This window comes from Temnothorax nylanderi, unplaced genomic scaffold (genome assembly GCF_030848795.1).
Source record: "Temnothorax nylanderi isolate EJ_2023f unplaced genomic scaffold, tnyl_v1.0 TNYL_tig0022_pilon, whole genome shotgun sequence".
In the NCBI taxonomy this organism is placed as follows: domain Eukaryota; kingdom Metazoa; phylum Arthropoda; class Insecta; order Hymenoptera; family Formicidae; genus Temnothorax; species Temnothorax nylanderi.
Window position 1 is genome coordinate 356,039 of NW_027249084.1, and position 14,255 is coordinate 370,293.

Here is a 14,255-nt window from a genome sequence, read left to right on the forward strand (position 1 = left end):
AGCTTTGTTTGGATATGGGAGACCCATGCTGTGTGTTCTAGAATTAAGCTCGATTTATGTCTACATTCCGGCTCTGAGTATCCAGCGGATCACAAGCGTTGTAGCGTCAATCGCGCGCAAACTCTCAATTCCGCCGTCTATGAAGGTAACGCCGTGGGCGCGTGTAACAACAATAAGGAAGGCATATATACTCTTCGATAATCGGCGAGAACCCGGAGCGGAATGCGGGCATGTTGGCTCGCATTAGTCGGTTGCATTCGGCCGGTCGCTTGCTCGCGCGCGCGGCCCGGCGCGGCGCGGTCCGGCCGGCGCAGCGCGCGATTGCGCTAGAATACAGGTGAGCGTGTTGCGGCATGCAGGTACAGTTAAAGGTCACACCGTGCTGCATCTCTCGCAGCTGAGAGAGGCGCGACGGGATATATACCTAAGTATACCGCATCCCGCGGCTCTATCTCACAAAGAGCAACGCTTTGTTCTCTAATAGGTCGCCGCCGTCTCGAAACTCGAACGGAATTCTCGCTCGTGAGACGTTCGAGAGTTGCGCCGATCGGACCCCCGTATATCGGTCGATACACTTTCGCGGTTTCGAGCGGAATAGCGGAAAAAATTCGAATATAAAGAAGCGCTACAATAATGTATATCTTGAAACATATATTTCGCATTGGAAATATGAATTAGAACAGAAGAATGCAAAAAAAAATAGAATTAGAAACGCATTACAGGGATTAATGAGACTCAAGTATCTTGGAAGAAAATGATGAACGGATCAAATTGCCCACGTTATTTTTATCGCTTTATTTAATTAAGAATTAATCATCTAATAAGCCAGCGATTCTCCAACCGCTCGTCATTCGTTACAATTGCGATCGCTCTCGGACATACACCGCCCGTGCACGTTTTCACTTATGTCTCTCCTCTTGTGGCTGTTTCAGGCGAGAAACCGTATCAGTGTCAATGGCCGGAATGCGAGTGGCGATTCGCCAGGAGCGACGAATTGACGCGGCATTACCGCAAGCACACCGGGGCTAAGCCCTTTAAATGCGCGGTCTGCGAGCGCTCCTTCGCCAGGAGCGATCATCTCGCGCTGCACATGAAGCGGCACCTCCCGAAGCAACACACCAAGTGAAGAGAGCGGGACAGCTATATAGGCAGAGAAAGAAGAAAAAGCGAGAGAAAGAGAGAGATCTTCTCTTTGCTTCCCGTTCGTTCTCGACTACCTGTGTTGGACGCGCGCGCGCGCGCGCGCGCTGCGTGGTTTTCGCCATTCAGGCTTCGAGGCGCGGAGCTTTTCGAAACTGTCTGTTGGAGAACATCGAGAGTTCAGAAACGTGTAGAAATTATTTAAAAAAGAAAAAGAAGTGAAAACTATTTCTCAGATATTATCTCGTAATTTCTAAACGGAGCGATAATCTATGACATCGCATTGCAGATATTGTATGTATTTACGTTGGTTTTACGCAGTTCTACGCTTTTCTTCATCCCGTTTGCCGATTTCAAACATTTTAGAAATTTATTATTTATTCTTTTCAAATTGACTTTCGATTCGCAAACGAAAGCACCTTCGACGTACGTTATACGATTACGCAATCGTCGATGCAATCGAATTCGCTGCATCGTTCTCAATACCATCTCGCTATAGTTTCGGAGTCGGGCTTTGGCCCGATTCGCAATATATACATATCAGCGGAGCATCGATCGAGCGTTCGAAGCGATCCGTCTCGAGCCGATCGCCTCGGTTACGCTCACTACCGTTCGGTTAAGCAGTCGTGACGAAATACATCCTCGGTGTGGGTGGCGATCGCGAGGAAATATTTCGTCATAGCGCTGTATACTTACTCACGGACAAGTCCGAGTGGATATTACAATCCCCGTTCCTCGGTAACTATAGCGTAACTTCGCACCGAGGCCAGGATGGACCCGAGCCGTCGACTCATGCGAAGAGAAGTGAAGCCGAGTGCTCTTAGAAAGCGAAAACGTCCGTCTTAAACAGCAGGTTCTATATCAATAATTACATTCGCTTCGAAACGTTTTACCTCGAATCTGCCCTACTCTGATACTACAATTTTATCGAAATATTTGCATTCGCGGAGATGATAAGAATTTTTTCATTCCCATGCACGTGTTCCCCTATAATCCTTTCTTACATATTCTTATTTACAAAAAGCTTCGACTTCGAGCACAATCGGAAGCTCCGCTATCGCCATTCGTATATATTTTCCAAAGCTGTATACGAGCAGTCATCTCGCGACGCTGTCGAGTCCCGCGCGAAATGATTTGCCAGATTAAAGCAAACGCTATCTCGAAATTATCGCTATCTCCGAGGCTGGCTGCGACTCGAGATATCCTGTTTGGCGTGTAAACGATCGTCCGCTACGGTCGAGCTTAAGCCGAAGAAGCTTAAATCCGCGTCTCGCGCGCGCGCGTGCATCATCCTGGCGTCATTTCGATAGTCGTTCGCTAACGCGAAATTCGCCCCGATATTTACCGAACCACCTCGATAGCGGAAACAGATAGATAGAAGAGCGAGTATCACGCTTCGCCGTTATCACGTTTGTGTGTGAGAAAGCGGCACGATATCGTGATGCCTTATGTACAAATTCGCGTAGTCTTGAAGAGATAAGGTGTCTTATGGCGATCGATGTGCGCGTGCACGTGTATGTATGTGTGTGGGCGAATGTTGCATCCGTGTGCTATATGCGAGTATGTATTTATATGCGTATTCTACACACGCGGTAGTCTATGTATGCGCTTGTGTATACGTGTAAAAAAAATAAGGACAGAAGAAAAAGCAAAAGATACGCATTTGATAGCCATGTAGCTAGTGTAATATTATCTGTATATTACGCGAAGCGATGGGCCGGGAATAATTCGTTCTCACGCGTGCTCCGATCGATTCGATCCGATCCATCGCTCGTCGTTCACCGTGCTTCGCGCGAAAGGCGTGTACACCTTTCGCGTTTAAATCGTGCGCTTTGCGCGAAAACGCAAGAGACGAAATTCACAGCGATAGTCAGGGACGGATTCGCGTGAGAGATAATAAAGTCTTTTAAGGTAGTTGTCTCGCGACAGTGCGATTCAAAATTTTTTACTCTAAGGGCCTGAGCAGAATAGCTGACTTATAATTTTAAGACAGTGTTTTATGCTTTAAATCTTTGTTTTTAGCAACGCACAATACTGTCTTATGTCTCAAGTCTTACAATGTTGACACTTTGTACACTCGTTTAAGACTTGAGACATAAGACAGTATTGTGCGTTGCTAAAAGCAAAGATTTAAAGCATAAAACACTGTCTTGAAATTATAAGTCAGCTATTCTGCTCAGACACTAAGTCAGCGCGAAAACATCCGACTACCACCCGGACTATCTACGGTTACAGGCTGAAAACTTAGATGGTTCTGCACGCACACAAGTGCGTGTCGTATACGTGTAACGTTCTCAGCGATCGGTCGCTCTTTCACGTCGAATAATCGCGAAAATCGAGGTCTATTATTGTATTTCTATAACTAAACGGTCAATAATTTCAGTTTTTTTTTACTATTATTTTTTTTCTACTATATATCCGTTTTTCATCACTTTCTTATTGTTTGTTCTAATTATAAAAAATTTAAAATACGATATTTTCGGACGCATTGCTATGCAATGCATGGAAAAGTGCAATTTTTGATAGCAGTTATCTCATGGTCGGGACGGTCAATTACTTTTAAATTGTACAAACGTGTAATTTATTAACGTATAGTTGAATTTTCAAATTTTTCTTGTTAATTGCGATTTGCGCTAGACAGAGACAACTATCTTAAGTCTCGATTTCTTGAAAAATCGCGCTCGGAGATCTCACAAAATAATCTTTGAATAATAACATTCTCTTTCAATTACAATGTTTAACACTAGCTTCTCGCTTGGCAGTGTCCCGGCCCATATTAAGACCCAGAAAGAACTCAAAGATCCTCCAATCTGAACACTGCCAAAGACACCGATATAATTTTCTTCCGATAGAAATATTAATCAATTTTTTTAAATTATAATAACGAAAATGTATCTTCTTTTTAACGCGTTGTTTGAACAGGCTTCAGGCCTCGAAAAGTTACCGTCCGTCCCTGGCGCGCGGCGAAAAGCGATTTCGCGTATCTGGACGTTCCGTTACGTTCCGATACCGGGCATGTCCCGTGTCTCGGGAGCGCGCGCAGGAGGCCAAAAATTCTGTCCGTAGTCGCCGCTTTGTATACAACGCGCGATCGTTGTAATAACCGATCGATCGGATCGTTATGTAGTTATACACGTAGTTACGAACGTTAGACGGAAAACGAAGTAACGTGTCTATTTATATCTGTCTATCCGCCTGCCTATCTCATTCACCGCATTCTTCCAAATTGACTCCTTCAAATCGTCGTCGTTTAGTATCCCTCTTCCCCACCCCTCCCCCCTCCTCTCTTGCTCGTACTCCGCTCGCGAGTACGAGCGGAGTACGCGTGTCGCGGGGATCCTCTTTCATCTCATCACCCGTATCTCCAGTCCTCCATCCTCTCGTTTTCATCTCGTTCCTCTTCGTCTTCCCCACGTTGATAGTCCCGCTTGTCCCGCCTGTTGGATCGACTTTACGATTACTCTTATATATAAATGTGAAATATACCTCATTTGCAAATATGCAGCAATAGAGTCGACGCGAGCGCGCCCCGAAACGCGCCGATAAAATTTGCATCTCCTACTCTCGACTTCTTACGGTCTGTCTATAATGTTTACGCTGTAATTTGTGTGTTGTGTAATTTAAATATATGCGAAATGGTATATCTCTCTGTAAAGCAGCCGCGAATTTTGATATTATTGGCGCCCTCTCGTGATCACCTTCCCTACTTCTCGCCCATTTAGATACTTCATTGCTCCACGGAGGGCAGCATCATCCACTTTGCCCTGTCGCGACAGCTGGCGTCGAAAACATGGAGCTCTACTCTGCAATGTGTTACCAACGAACGGCAACGATCGTTGGTAACACATTTCGATCGATTTTATCGTGCCTCATCACAGGGTGATTTCGTGTAAATATATCGTCGAATTAATCCTTCTAAATAATATAAATAACTTCTTTCCAGAAATTGTCGGGATCCGTGAGAGAGACACGCAAAATATAAAAAATGGATTCCCGAGATATAAGAAAATGGAAAATGAAATTCGGTGAGGCTCCAGGACGTGCATGTAGGTTAGATTAAATTATGTTTACGAATCTGACATTCATCAAATTATCGATTACGTTCTTGATTTTTCACGCGATACAAATAACGATATGAAGATGGAGAGCTGATAAGTTTTTTTGTTTTTTTTTTTTAGATAATATAAGAGCAGTAGCTTCAAAGTCATCACGTTTTAATAATTCATGAAACAGTCGAATTAAGATTCCAATGGAATCTCTTTCTCCATGCGTGTCAATATGATATTACGGTCCGTCTCATTAGGTAAACGCGATCTGTCTCCTGTCTTCAGCGACGCTCTCATGTCCAGGCACATAACGTCGGTGTTCAGAGAGTGCTGTTTGTCTTCCAAATTCTTGTCGATACGTATGAGCAGAGATTCCAGACTGTTGTAGCTTGCTCTAGAGTATTAATCAAACTTAAAGCATTTAAAAAGAAAAAGGAATGATAGATGATTGTCTATTAGTTAACAGTATCAAATGCAAAATACGTACTTTGCATGCGCGATCATCTTAATTAGATCCTCCTCGGTCTGTTTTAATTGCAGCGCTTCGTTCTTCAAGCCTGATTCAACTTCGTCCTTACAGAGTTCCGGGCCAGGCCGATGAACGCGATTCTCTAATCGCGTTTCGACGCATTTCACTGGGGCTATTTTACTCATCAGCGTTCCTTCCAACTGGTTTATTTCATTTCCCAACATTTCCATTTCCTTCTGTACCTATTTGTATTGAAAAATGCAGATGAGGACAAATTCTCTTTCTTATCATATGAAGAGTACAGAGAAAAAACGATCAAAGTTCACTTTTTATCAAAATTGATCTGATCATCTTATGGGATTTTCAAAGAACTTTCATAATTCTTACTTGTTTTGATCAAAAACAGTTACAAATGGAGATAAGACCGAAAGATGTATTGTGCTGAGGAAAAACGATCATAATCTATGCATTTGTGGAGAAGAATTATCAAAATCCATACAATGTAAACACTAAATAAACACTAAGGCTGCATTTCGATATTCACTAACTTTATACTTTTTCAATAGCTTCCTAAGATATCTAATATCTTAAAACTTAAAACTGTGCTTTTCTCAAAATTACTTCAGATGGACATTGATCGTTTTTCCTCTTCATATAATAGATATTTGTCAAATCGTTGTATTAATTGTTTGATTTAGTCTTAGTCTGCACACCTTCAGCTTCTGCCATTCCAGTTCGTTTCTGGCCTTTTGCGTTTGATAAATTCTCTTCCTCAAAGTGTAATCCGTCGCGTCTTGTTGAGCTCTAATATCATTCCATGCATGTTCCCTCATTACACGGGTAGTTTCACGGAAAGTGTAACATTCACTCAATTCATCGTCGGCGGACGACTTGGAACAACCGCATCGGTCCAGCCAAACCTCGTACGTGATTGAACTGTTAAGGTGGAAAGGACCAAGTTACGAATAGATGGTATAAATGATTGGTGATATGGAAATAATACTTTACCTTGTTTTATCAATAGCCAACGTTTTAGGCTTGTAACTTAAATTCGCACAAGCATGATCCAATTCGAGATTCTCCCTGTCTATTCTAATAGTTTCGATTTTATCCTCTATGTCCAAGCTCAGCTTAAATTTGAAGGTCTCCAAGCGATTTAGCTTTTCCCACGTGGCCTGTACTCTGCGAGATGAAACGGAATTAAATAGAAGAAGAGGTAATTAATTATTTTTCTATTACGTATCATCGGCTTGATCACCTTTTGGTCAATGCTTCGTGAATATTCGCGATCATGCGGAGCTCCTTCTTCAGCTCGATATCAGCCTCGTCGTACGTGAGCTCGGCTCCTCTACGGCAGTCCCTCATCGAGATGCACTCGCTGACGATACGCAGAGGCTGAGTTATGTTTTCAATTTCTTTCTCCGTGTTGCTTTTCTCGTCGTTTAATAAGCGTATCTCGGTTATTAATTTTTGCAGCAGGTCCTCAAGCACGTCCTTCCATCTCGACAGCTCCAACACTCTGGCGAGACAAAATCTCATCGTCGGAAATGTATGTAAAAATTGAATGAAGTCAATTGTAACTTGGTCACTTCTACTAGTTCTACAAGGGGCGTTCAATATGTAATGCAACATATTTTTTTCTCATTCAAGGTTTGTTTTATTGCAGTTTTGAATACTTTTTCCTCATTATTGGCTACAAAAACCTATTTTTCAACATAATCTCCATTCAATTATATGGTCTTACGTCACCTAGATGTAAAAGCCTGTGTGCTCTTGCGGTACCACTCTATGTGAGAAATGACAGTCCACTCTACAACCTAAATCTTGCACCTTTTGACTTTTATCTCTTTGGTCTTCTGAAAGATGCAATCCACGAGAACAGATATGGCAATTCTCTGACAAGGAAGTCATAGCCAAAGTAAGAAAGTGGCAGACCGCAAAGGCATACAGGCTCTCACATCTAGCTAGCATAAGGCCATAGAATTAAATGGAGATTATATTGGAAAATAGATTTTTGTAGAATTGAGGAAAAATATGGTGTATTTAAAACTGCAATAAAACAAATCTTGAATAAGAAAAAAAATGTGTTACATTACTTATTGAACGCCCCTCGTAACTGCAAGGGGACAAAGAACCAAATCGAATTAATTGTAACATTTGTCAATAACGTTGAGTGACTCGCGATCACCTGTCCGCTATTCGAGCATCGTTTATGTAGGTGTCCCATTTCGTTCTCACGTTCCCCTCGGAACGAGTAGTCTTGCTCGAATTGCGTAGCCGGCAGGCCTCGGATCTTCTGATATCGGCGCTTTGTCGAAGCTCCCATTGTTTGGTGTACCAGTCCGACAGACCGATATGAGGCAAAGGCTTCTCGTAAGTACTAATGAATTTGGCCATGCTGACGAGGGAATTCGTTTAACAAAGAAGAAAAGGAAATGAGGCCGAGAGAATGGATAAGGGGAGAGGAAGCCGGAGGAAGCGAGATATATTATTCTACGGCGCGCGTGGATAAACGATTCGATCGCAACGTTGTCAGGACAACGAGAAAAGGCGAGGCAAGCGAAATTTATGTATTCGTTTCCTCGCCAAGTCTCGTCGATCTTAGGCAAATACAAATCTTCGTTCTGACAGATCTTTAATAACATTTTTGAGTTTTAATAATATTTCTTTGATATTGTCATAATAATTTTGTTAAATCGCTAACATCAATTGAAGGATCGAATGCGATCGATCCAACGCGTGCCTCGAAGAAATTGACATTTGCTGCGTTCTGATATTCAGACTGTCAGTACTGAAAATCTATATTTTACGTCACATACATTATAGATACTAGCTGCATATTCACTGTCAGTACTAAAGATCTATAGTGTATGTAACGTAAAATATAGATTTTCAATTTTTTAAACATTAAGATACTTCTTTCATTCAAGACATTTCTTTGGTCACCCTGATGGAAAAATGTCTCAGAATTCATATTATTTCATATTATTAATCAGAATTTCTATAAAAATCTTCAGACTTTCTCAGAATACTCAGAATTTTTCAATTTTTTTTATATAAATTGGAACATTTTTTAGAAAAATTCAGACAAAATAAGAATAAAATATTTCAGATTTTTCCAGCCAACATATCTTGGATAGAAATCTGAATAAATATGAAAAAATGTATGCAATTTATCAGAAATTTTCATATGGATACTGAAATATTCCAAAAATCCTCATCTAACTATTTCTGAAAGTATTCGAGAAATTTATATATTTTTTTAGAATTTTTTACAAGTCTCAATTCTCACAAAATTTCTGAGAAAATATGAGAAATTTTTTTCGCCAAGACAGACTGCTCCCAGTAAACACTAAGTAACATATACAATTTGCAAGTTAGAATTTCCTACTCAACAATGTAAATTTTTTGATTGAAGTAATGTGACATTCATTTCAAAATAAATAAATCACTTTTAATTATTGTTTTTATATATATATTTTAAATCTTATATATTTACATATACATTACATACAGAAACACAAACGACGATTAATTATTAAAGAAAGGATTTCCAGAGGGGGGATGATAGTGTCTCTTCACGGTATCGCGATTTCACTAAAATTCGTATAACGCCATTTAACATATCGATTCGATGACGAATTCAAACTGCACAGACTGCACCGTTGTCTTCCGGTAATATCCATGATCAACATGGCCGTCTCACGCAAAGGCCAGCAGCAGTAGAAGACGTCATCCTTAAAGGTATAGTAGAAATATAGCGTAGGATCGGTCGCGTCCCATACGAATTTTCATTCCCCGTTGACGATAATTCTCAGCGGTTTATCACTCATTTCGCGGTTTCATCAATTCGGTGAAAAAAGTCGTTCGATCCTCTCGACGAATTTCGGCGACGCATATACGTCGTAAACGGGCTTTGTTTCAGCTGCACTTTCCTGCACTTTTTGCGTTGGAAGCGAAGCAAGCACTCATATATCGAGCTTCGTAGGAAGAAGAAACGAGGTGCAGGGAGTGTAAGTGAAATGTACGGTAAATACAGGGCCTACTCGTCACGGGGGTAAGGGGAAGTTGACCGGAAGTCAAGCCAGACAATACAGCTTCTGGCAGTTTCGGCAACGTAAAAGAAAATGGAGGGTTACTCGCCGACAGATAGAACAGATAAATATCGGGAGAGAAATGTTGCCGACATCAAAATTGGATTAAGTACAATTGGCTCGCTGTCAAATCATGTTTAATACCCCCGAAAGAGTATAAAACTCATAATAATATCATGATGACATCATTATGACTTTATTCATCACTTAAAAGTTACCTGAACATATCCAGACAACTTTTAAGTGATGAATAAAGTCATAGTGACGTCATCATGATGTCATGAGTTCATGTTCTACTTGGATCGTCAGTATTGCTACACAATTGATGGCCTCATCGGTAAATCTATCTCAAAGAAATATAATATTCTCGAGAATATACGCGAAGAAATATTCACGAAAAAATACGTGAATTTAAGTAGATCGAAAAGAATCTGTCTCTTCTCTACGAAATTAGGGCCGGTATTCATAGTCGGTTCTTATTTCAAGATCGTCTTAAGTAATGTCTTAAGATGCTAACACGGCTCTGTGATTGGTTCATAACGTCTTAAGAAGGTCTTAAATACAAGAACCGACTATGAATACCGGCCTAGGGGCCGATATCACAGTCTCCGATTAACGTGATTCTCTGATTAAACTCACTCTCCATCTCTTTCTAACTGTCCCCCTAGAAAGAGACGAAGAATGAGTTTAATCGGAGAATCACGTTAATCGGAGACTGTGATATCGGCCCTAGGTATCTAATTTTTCATATTGGAAATAGATTTTCAATTTTTTTAGGTTTGAGACTCAAATTTAACTTGTGCATGCATTTTTGAGTTACACCGAGTGCTATGAATGCAAAGACGAATCTCGCATATACGTAATCGTTTCAATCGCGTATATATTTGCTGTGATAAAAGGTGTCGCAGACTCCCTCGCGTGTTACTTTCTACCCAGGCATGTTACTTTCATATCATATACGTTATTTTAACGTATGTAACGTAAATGTAATGTAACATTTCATAAACGTTTGTAAGACCATTTTGAAATAAGAAGTAATACAGTGATATGCTAACACTAAAGAAAAATGATAATACATCATCTTGTACAATTATCGAACAAAATGTCGCTAAATATTTCTCGTAATAAAAATCTAAAAAAATTATTTTCTATATGATCACATAAAAGGAAATTAACTAGATATAACCTCTACATTAATAAATAAATTCCTTTACATATGCAGGTGATATTTATGTGTTATATGCTTTTAACATATGCGACATATTAACGCAAATTTAATAAAAATGTTGAGGGCCCCAAAAACGGCTCTCATCCACGAAGCGTCTTGGCACGGGCCTGTCGCAGTAGATCACATGATCGATGACGTATTGACGCATGCGCACGAAAGTCCCGCCCGAAGAGCGTTCTCTCTGATTCGTAAATGACTGTACCACTTACCAGACTGTACCGCGATACTCTGCGTGGCAACATACGCGGACGTGCGTGTATTCGCGTGCGGTGGAGGGTGTACCGGTGTAAGAAGCTAGAATGCGCGCGCACTGTTACCGAATACGAGCGTGAACTTCCTTGCAGCAGCTCGAGAACACAGCGGGAAGGGATTTGTCGGCGTATTACTCTCGCGAGCGAGCGAGGTGAAGGCCGGCGGAGCGAGAGAAACCGAGGAAGAACGCAAAGGGGCTGAAGAGAAGAAGGAGGGGGGAGAAGTGGAAGAAGAACAAGGAGGAGCGAGAGGTCCGAGTGGTGCTGTCGGCGGTCGCGGAAGGAGATCGTCGTCGAGGGAATCGTAGAAGCCGAAGGCGGGCTGCGCGCCAAAGTGTACAGTGGAGGTATTATGCGTCGGCTCGGCATGAAGAACAAGCGTAGAAAGTCGGAAACGGCGAGCGACAGCGAGGCGGAGGAAAATGTCGGCGCACGCGCGTCCAGCGACAACGGCGAGACGCAGACCGGTAGGAACAACAACAACGCACAAAAGTCCGCCACGAAGAGACGCTCGTCGCGCGGTGCATCGCTGCAGAAGCCGGTGGCGCAGGCGGACGACGACGCCGAGACGGCGGATGCCGTCGACGCCGCGTCGGCGGAGCCGGAAGAGCGGGAAAACGGCGAGAAGAAACAGTCTCCGAATAAGCGCCGAAAGAAGGAGGATCCACGAGCGTCCACCTCCGCCCGCGACAAGTCCGGGCCTGAGGATGAGTATGAGGTATGGCGGTGTTTATCTTACAGTGTTTCCCTCCATTATCCAAGCGTCTCCGATCGCCGGTTACGCTCGGAATTTGGATTAACAACGCGAGCGACCGAGCGATCATATATCGCGGAGAAATCAAATTTCCTCTTTTCTCACGTCTAAAAAGCATTTTGCTTTTCTCGCATAGCTGACTTTCGGGACGTTGATTAGGTTGTTGCATCGACGACGTCGACATTCGCTTTGCACGACGATCATTGGTCAGGCGCATGCCCCCTCCCTCCTTTTTCCATCCAATGAGTGTTACCGCGCGGTGAGGAGCGCGCGAGATACGTGAAGTTAGCAACAGGGATAAATAAACACTTTACAGTGAAACAGAATATCCAAAAAATTGGGTTGTATTTAAAAAATTAGTGCTTGAAATAAAAAGGTTTAAAAAGTTTAAGAATAAAAATTTATTACATAAGTTTTTGAAAATTTTTTTACTATTTTATTTTGAATTTCCGTGAATTTTGAGGCATTTCTGTAATAGGCTGACTATAAAAAATATTTTCAACATGTAAAAAACCTCAAATACTTCTTCTCTCATGTGTTAAAAATGTTAAGAATATATATATTTTTTTTTTCTTTTAGGTTGCAAGACTCATCAATATTCGTACCATTAAAGGTCGTCGACAATTTTTGGTAAGGTGGAAGGGATATGGAGAATCCGCAGACACTTGGGAAAATGAGAAGGATTTGAATTGTCCTACGTTGATAGAAGACTTTCTAATGGAAGAAAAAGATAAGGAAAGAGAAGTGAGGTCGGCGAAAACAGTATCGGCCAAAACAGATAAATCCAAAAAGTCTAAAAGTACTCTCAAGAAACAAACAGATAATGGTACGTTATATCACCGTTTATAATCATTTTATCGTAAAACATTTATTTATTGTAGAAATAATCTCACGCATTTATATCATTTTTCTAGACGAGCAAAATAACAAAAACGATAAAGAGATCTCGAAGGAATTTGAGGTCGAGAAAATAATTGAGGTACGTTTTAAGAAAAATGGCACAAAGGAATTCTTAATTAGATGGAAAGGATTCAGTACAGCCGACGACACGTGGGAACCAGAAAAGAATCTGAATTGCCCAGAACTCATCGCCAGGTTTATGCAGAAGGTAGAAAAAGCAAAGACCTCAGAAATGCGAGAACTCAGAACTAATCCGGCACACACTAAACGATACACGTTGTCGACACGTGACCACGGAAGAAGATTATCAAAACGTAACAGAGACAAGCAAAGGTACTTCATCACTTCCAATCGACTACCGTATCTACAATCGTGTATTTTAATTACATTGTATTAACAACAAAAATGCATATTCTTTTGCAGGGCAACTTATCATGAATGTGATGACTGAAGAACATCGCCGTCTCAACATCTTTATTTTTAAAGAATAAATATAAATATATATAAATATATATATATATATATATATATATTATATATATATGTATGTATACACATATATATAGTCTGTAGTTTAAAAAAGAGTGAAAGATAATTTGAGAGAGGAAAAAAAATATATCAAAACATGAATAATTTGCTATTACAATGTTAGAAGCATACAGCGTATGCACGTCCTCTCCTCGAGGAAGTGAAGACTCCGTGTGAATAAGATGCGTGATTAACATTTATATATATATATATATATATATATATATATATATATACACATACATACACATGCAAGTGTTTATTAATGCAAAAAGACTAGAGTTTTCAGGATATTTATATTACCAACGCGATTTGTGACGTAGTGGTTTATTTCAACGTGTAACACAAAGGGAAAAATTTATATGGTGATTTCTCGCTTTTGACGTCATAACTGGCTACGAGAGCCGAAAAACTGAACGAAAGAGATGAAAAGAATAATTAAAATTTATTAAAATTGTATGAAGTGTAGGAAAGGGAAAGTATTACTTTCTCCCGCGTGACGTATGCCTCTTGAAAGATGTGCACAGAATATATAAGTTATGTTCGAGTAATGTCGCATTTATTATTCTACATTACGGTTACGACATGTATTCACAAATTTGAAATCAACAAAAATATTTTGCATTTGAAATCGTTCTTTATCCATTATTTTTAACTACTACTGTGTAATATTAATTTTACGATGTAAGGTGCAATCGTAATATCTCGGACATATTTTTAAAAAGAGAGAAGCTATCGGTACATGTACGTCCCAATGGAAAAAAAAACAGTAAGTTACTAATTTTGTCGAAACACAGTATAAAGTTCTCATTATAACTTTAGCATAAGGAAATTAAAAGAAAAAC

General features: G+C 40.6%; 3 protein-coding genes across 7 annotated transcripts in view; 2 read left to right on the forward strand and 1 right to left on the reverse strand.

The window, feature by feature from the left end:
* LOC139769330 (uncharacterized) overlaps positions 1-4,798 on the forward strand; it is a 43,680-nt gene extending 38,882 nt beyond the window's left edge. For both annotated transcript variants that reach the window (XM_071700268.1, XM_071700269.1), the window contains one exon: positions 933-4,798. In XM_071700268.1, coding sequence (XP_071556369.1) covers positions 933-1,126 — 194 coding nt within the window. In that variant the 3' untranslated portion in view covers positions 1,127-4,798. The remainder of the gene's footprint in view (positions 1-932) is intronic.
* A 539-nt stretch (positions 4,799-5,337) lies between these two features.
* LOC139769331 (tektin-2) lies at positions 5,338-11,324 on the reverse strand. 4 transcript variants are annotated; one of them, XM_071700273.1, is made up of 7 exons: positions 11,187-11,324; positions 7,844-8,053; positions 6,914-7,174; positions 6,664-6,837; positions 6,369-6,591; positions 5,674-5,897; positions 5,338-5,580 (listed from the first exon to the last, which is right to left on the reverse strand). In XM_071700273.1, the coding sequence occupies exons 2-7, from the start codon at positions 8,050-8,052 to the stop codon at positions 5,379-5,381; spliced, it is 1,293 nt and encodes a 430-aa protein (XP_071556374.1). In that variant the 5' UTR covers position 8,053; positions 11,187-11,324; the 3' UTR covers positions 5,338-5,378. The 4 variants fall into 4 exon arrangements, with proteins under 4 accessions (XP_071556374.1, XP_071556375.1, XP_071556372.1 ...); XM_071700274.1 differs by lacking the exon at positions 11,187-11,324 and adding an exon at positions 9,170-9,259; XM_071700271.1 differs by lacking the exon at positions 11,187-11,324 and having other exon boundaries at positions 7,844-9,159.
* Positions 11,325-11,327: 3 nt separating this feature from the next.
* Positions 11,328-13,961, forward strand: LOC139769332 (uncharacterized). Its single transcript, XM_071700276.1, has 4 exons — positions 11,328-11,946; positions 12,562-12,808; positions 12,897-13,215; positions 13,306-13,961. Exons 1-4 carry the CDS (start codon positions 11,581-11,583, stop codon positions 13,331-13,333), a joined length of 960 nt encoding a protein of 319 aa, XP_071556377.1. The 5' UTR covers positions 11,328-11,580; the 3' UTR covers positions 13,334-13,961.
* The last annotated feature ends 294 nt before the right edge of the window (positions 13,962-14,255 follow it).

What these genes read in the sequence shown, in the direction of transcription:
- LOC139769331 (XM_071700273.1), bottom strand. Translation starts at nt 8,052, where the DNA reads ATGGCCAAATTCATTAGTACTTACGAGAAGCCTTTGCCTCATATCGGT. An exon ending in GATGCTCGAATAGCGGACAG is followed by an intron (nt 7,175 to 7,843) that starts GTGATCGCGAGT and finishes TTGTCTCGCCAG; the next exon opens with AGTGTTGGAGCTGTCGAGAT. An exon ending in CACGAAGCATTGACCAAAAG is followed by an intron (nt 6,838 to 6,913) that starts GTGATCAAGCCG and finishes TTCATCTCGCAG; the next exon opens with AGTACAGGCCACGTGGGAAA.
- LOC139769332 (XM_071700276.1), top strand. Translation starts at nt 11,581, where the DNA reads ATGCGTCGGCTCGGCATGAAGAACAAGCGTAGAAAGTCGGAAACGGCG. An exon ending in CAAGAAACAAACAGATAATG is followed by an intron (nt 12,809 to 12,896) that starts GTACGTTATATC and finishes TCATTTTTCTAG; the next exon opens with ACGAGCAAAATAACAAAAAC. An exon ending in CGTAACAGAGACAAGCAAAG is followed by an intron (nt 13,216 to 13,305) that starts GTACTTCATCAC and finishes ATTCTTTTGCAG; the next exon opens with GGCAACTTATCATGAATGTG.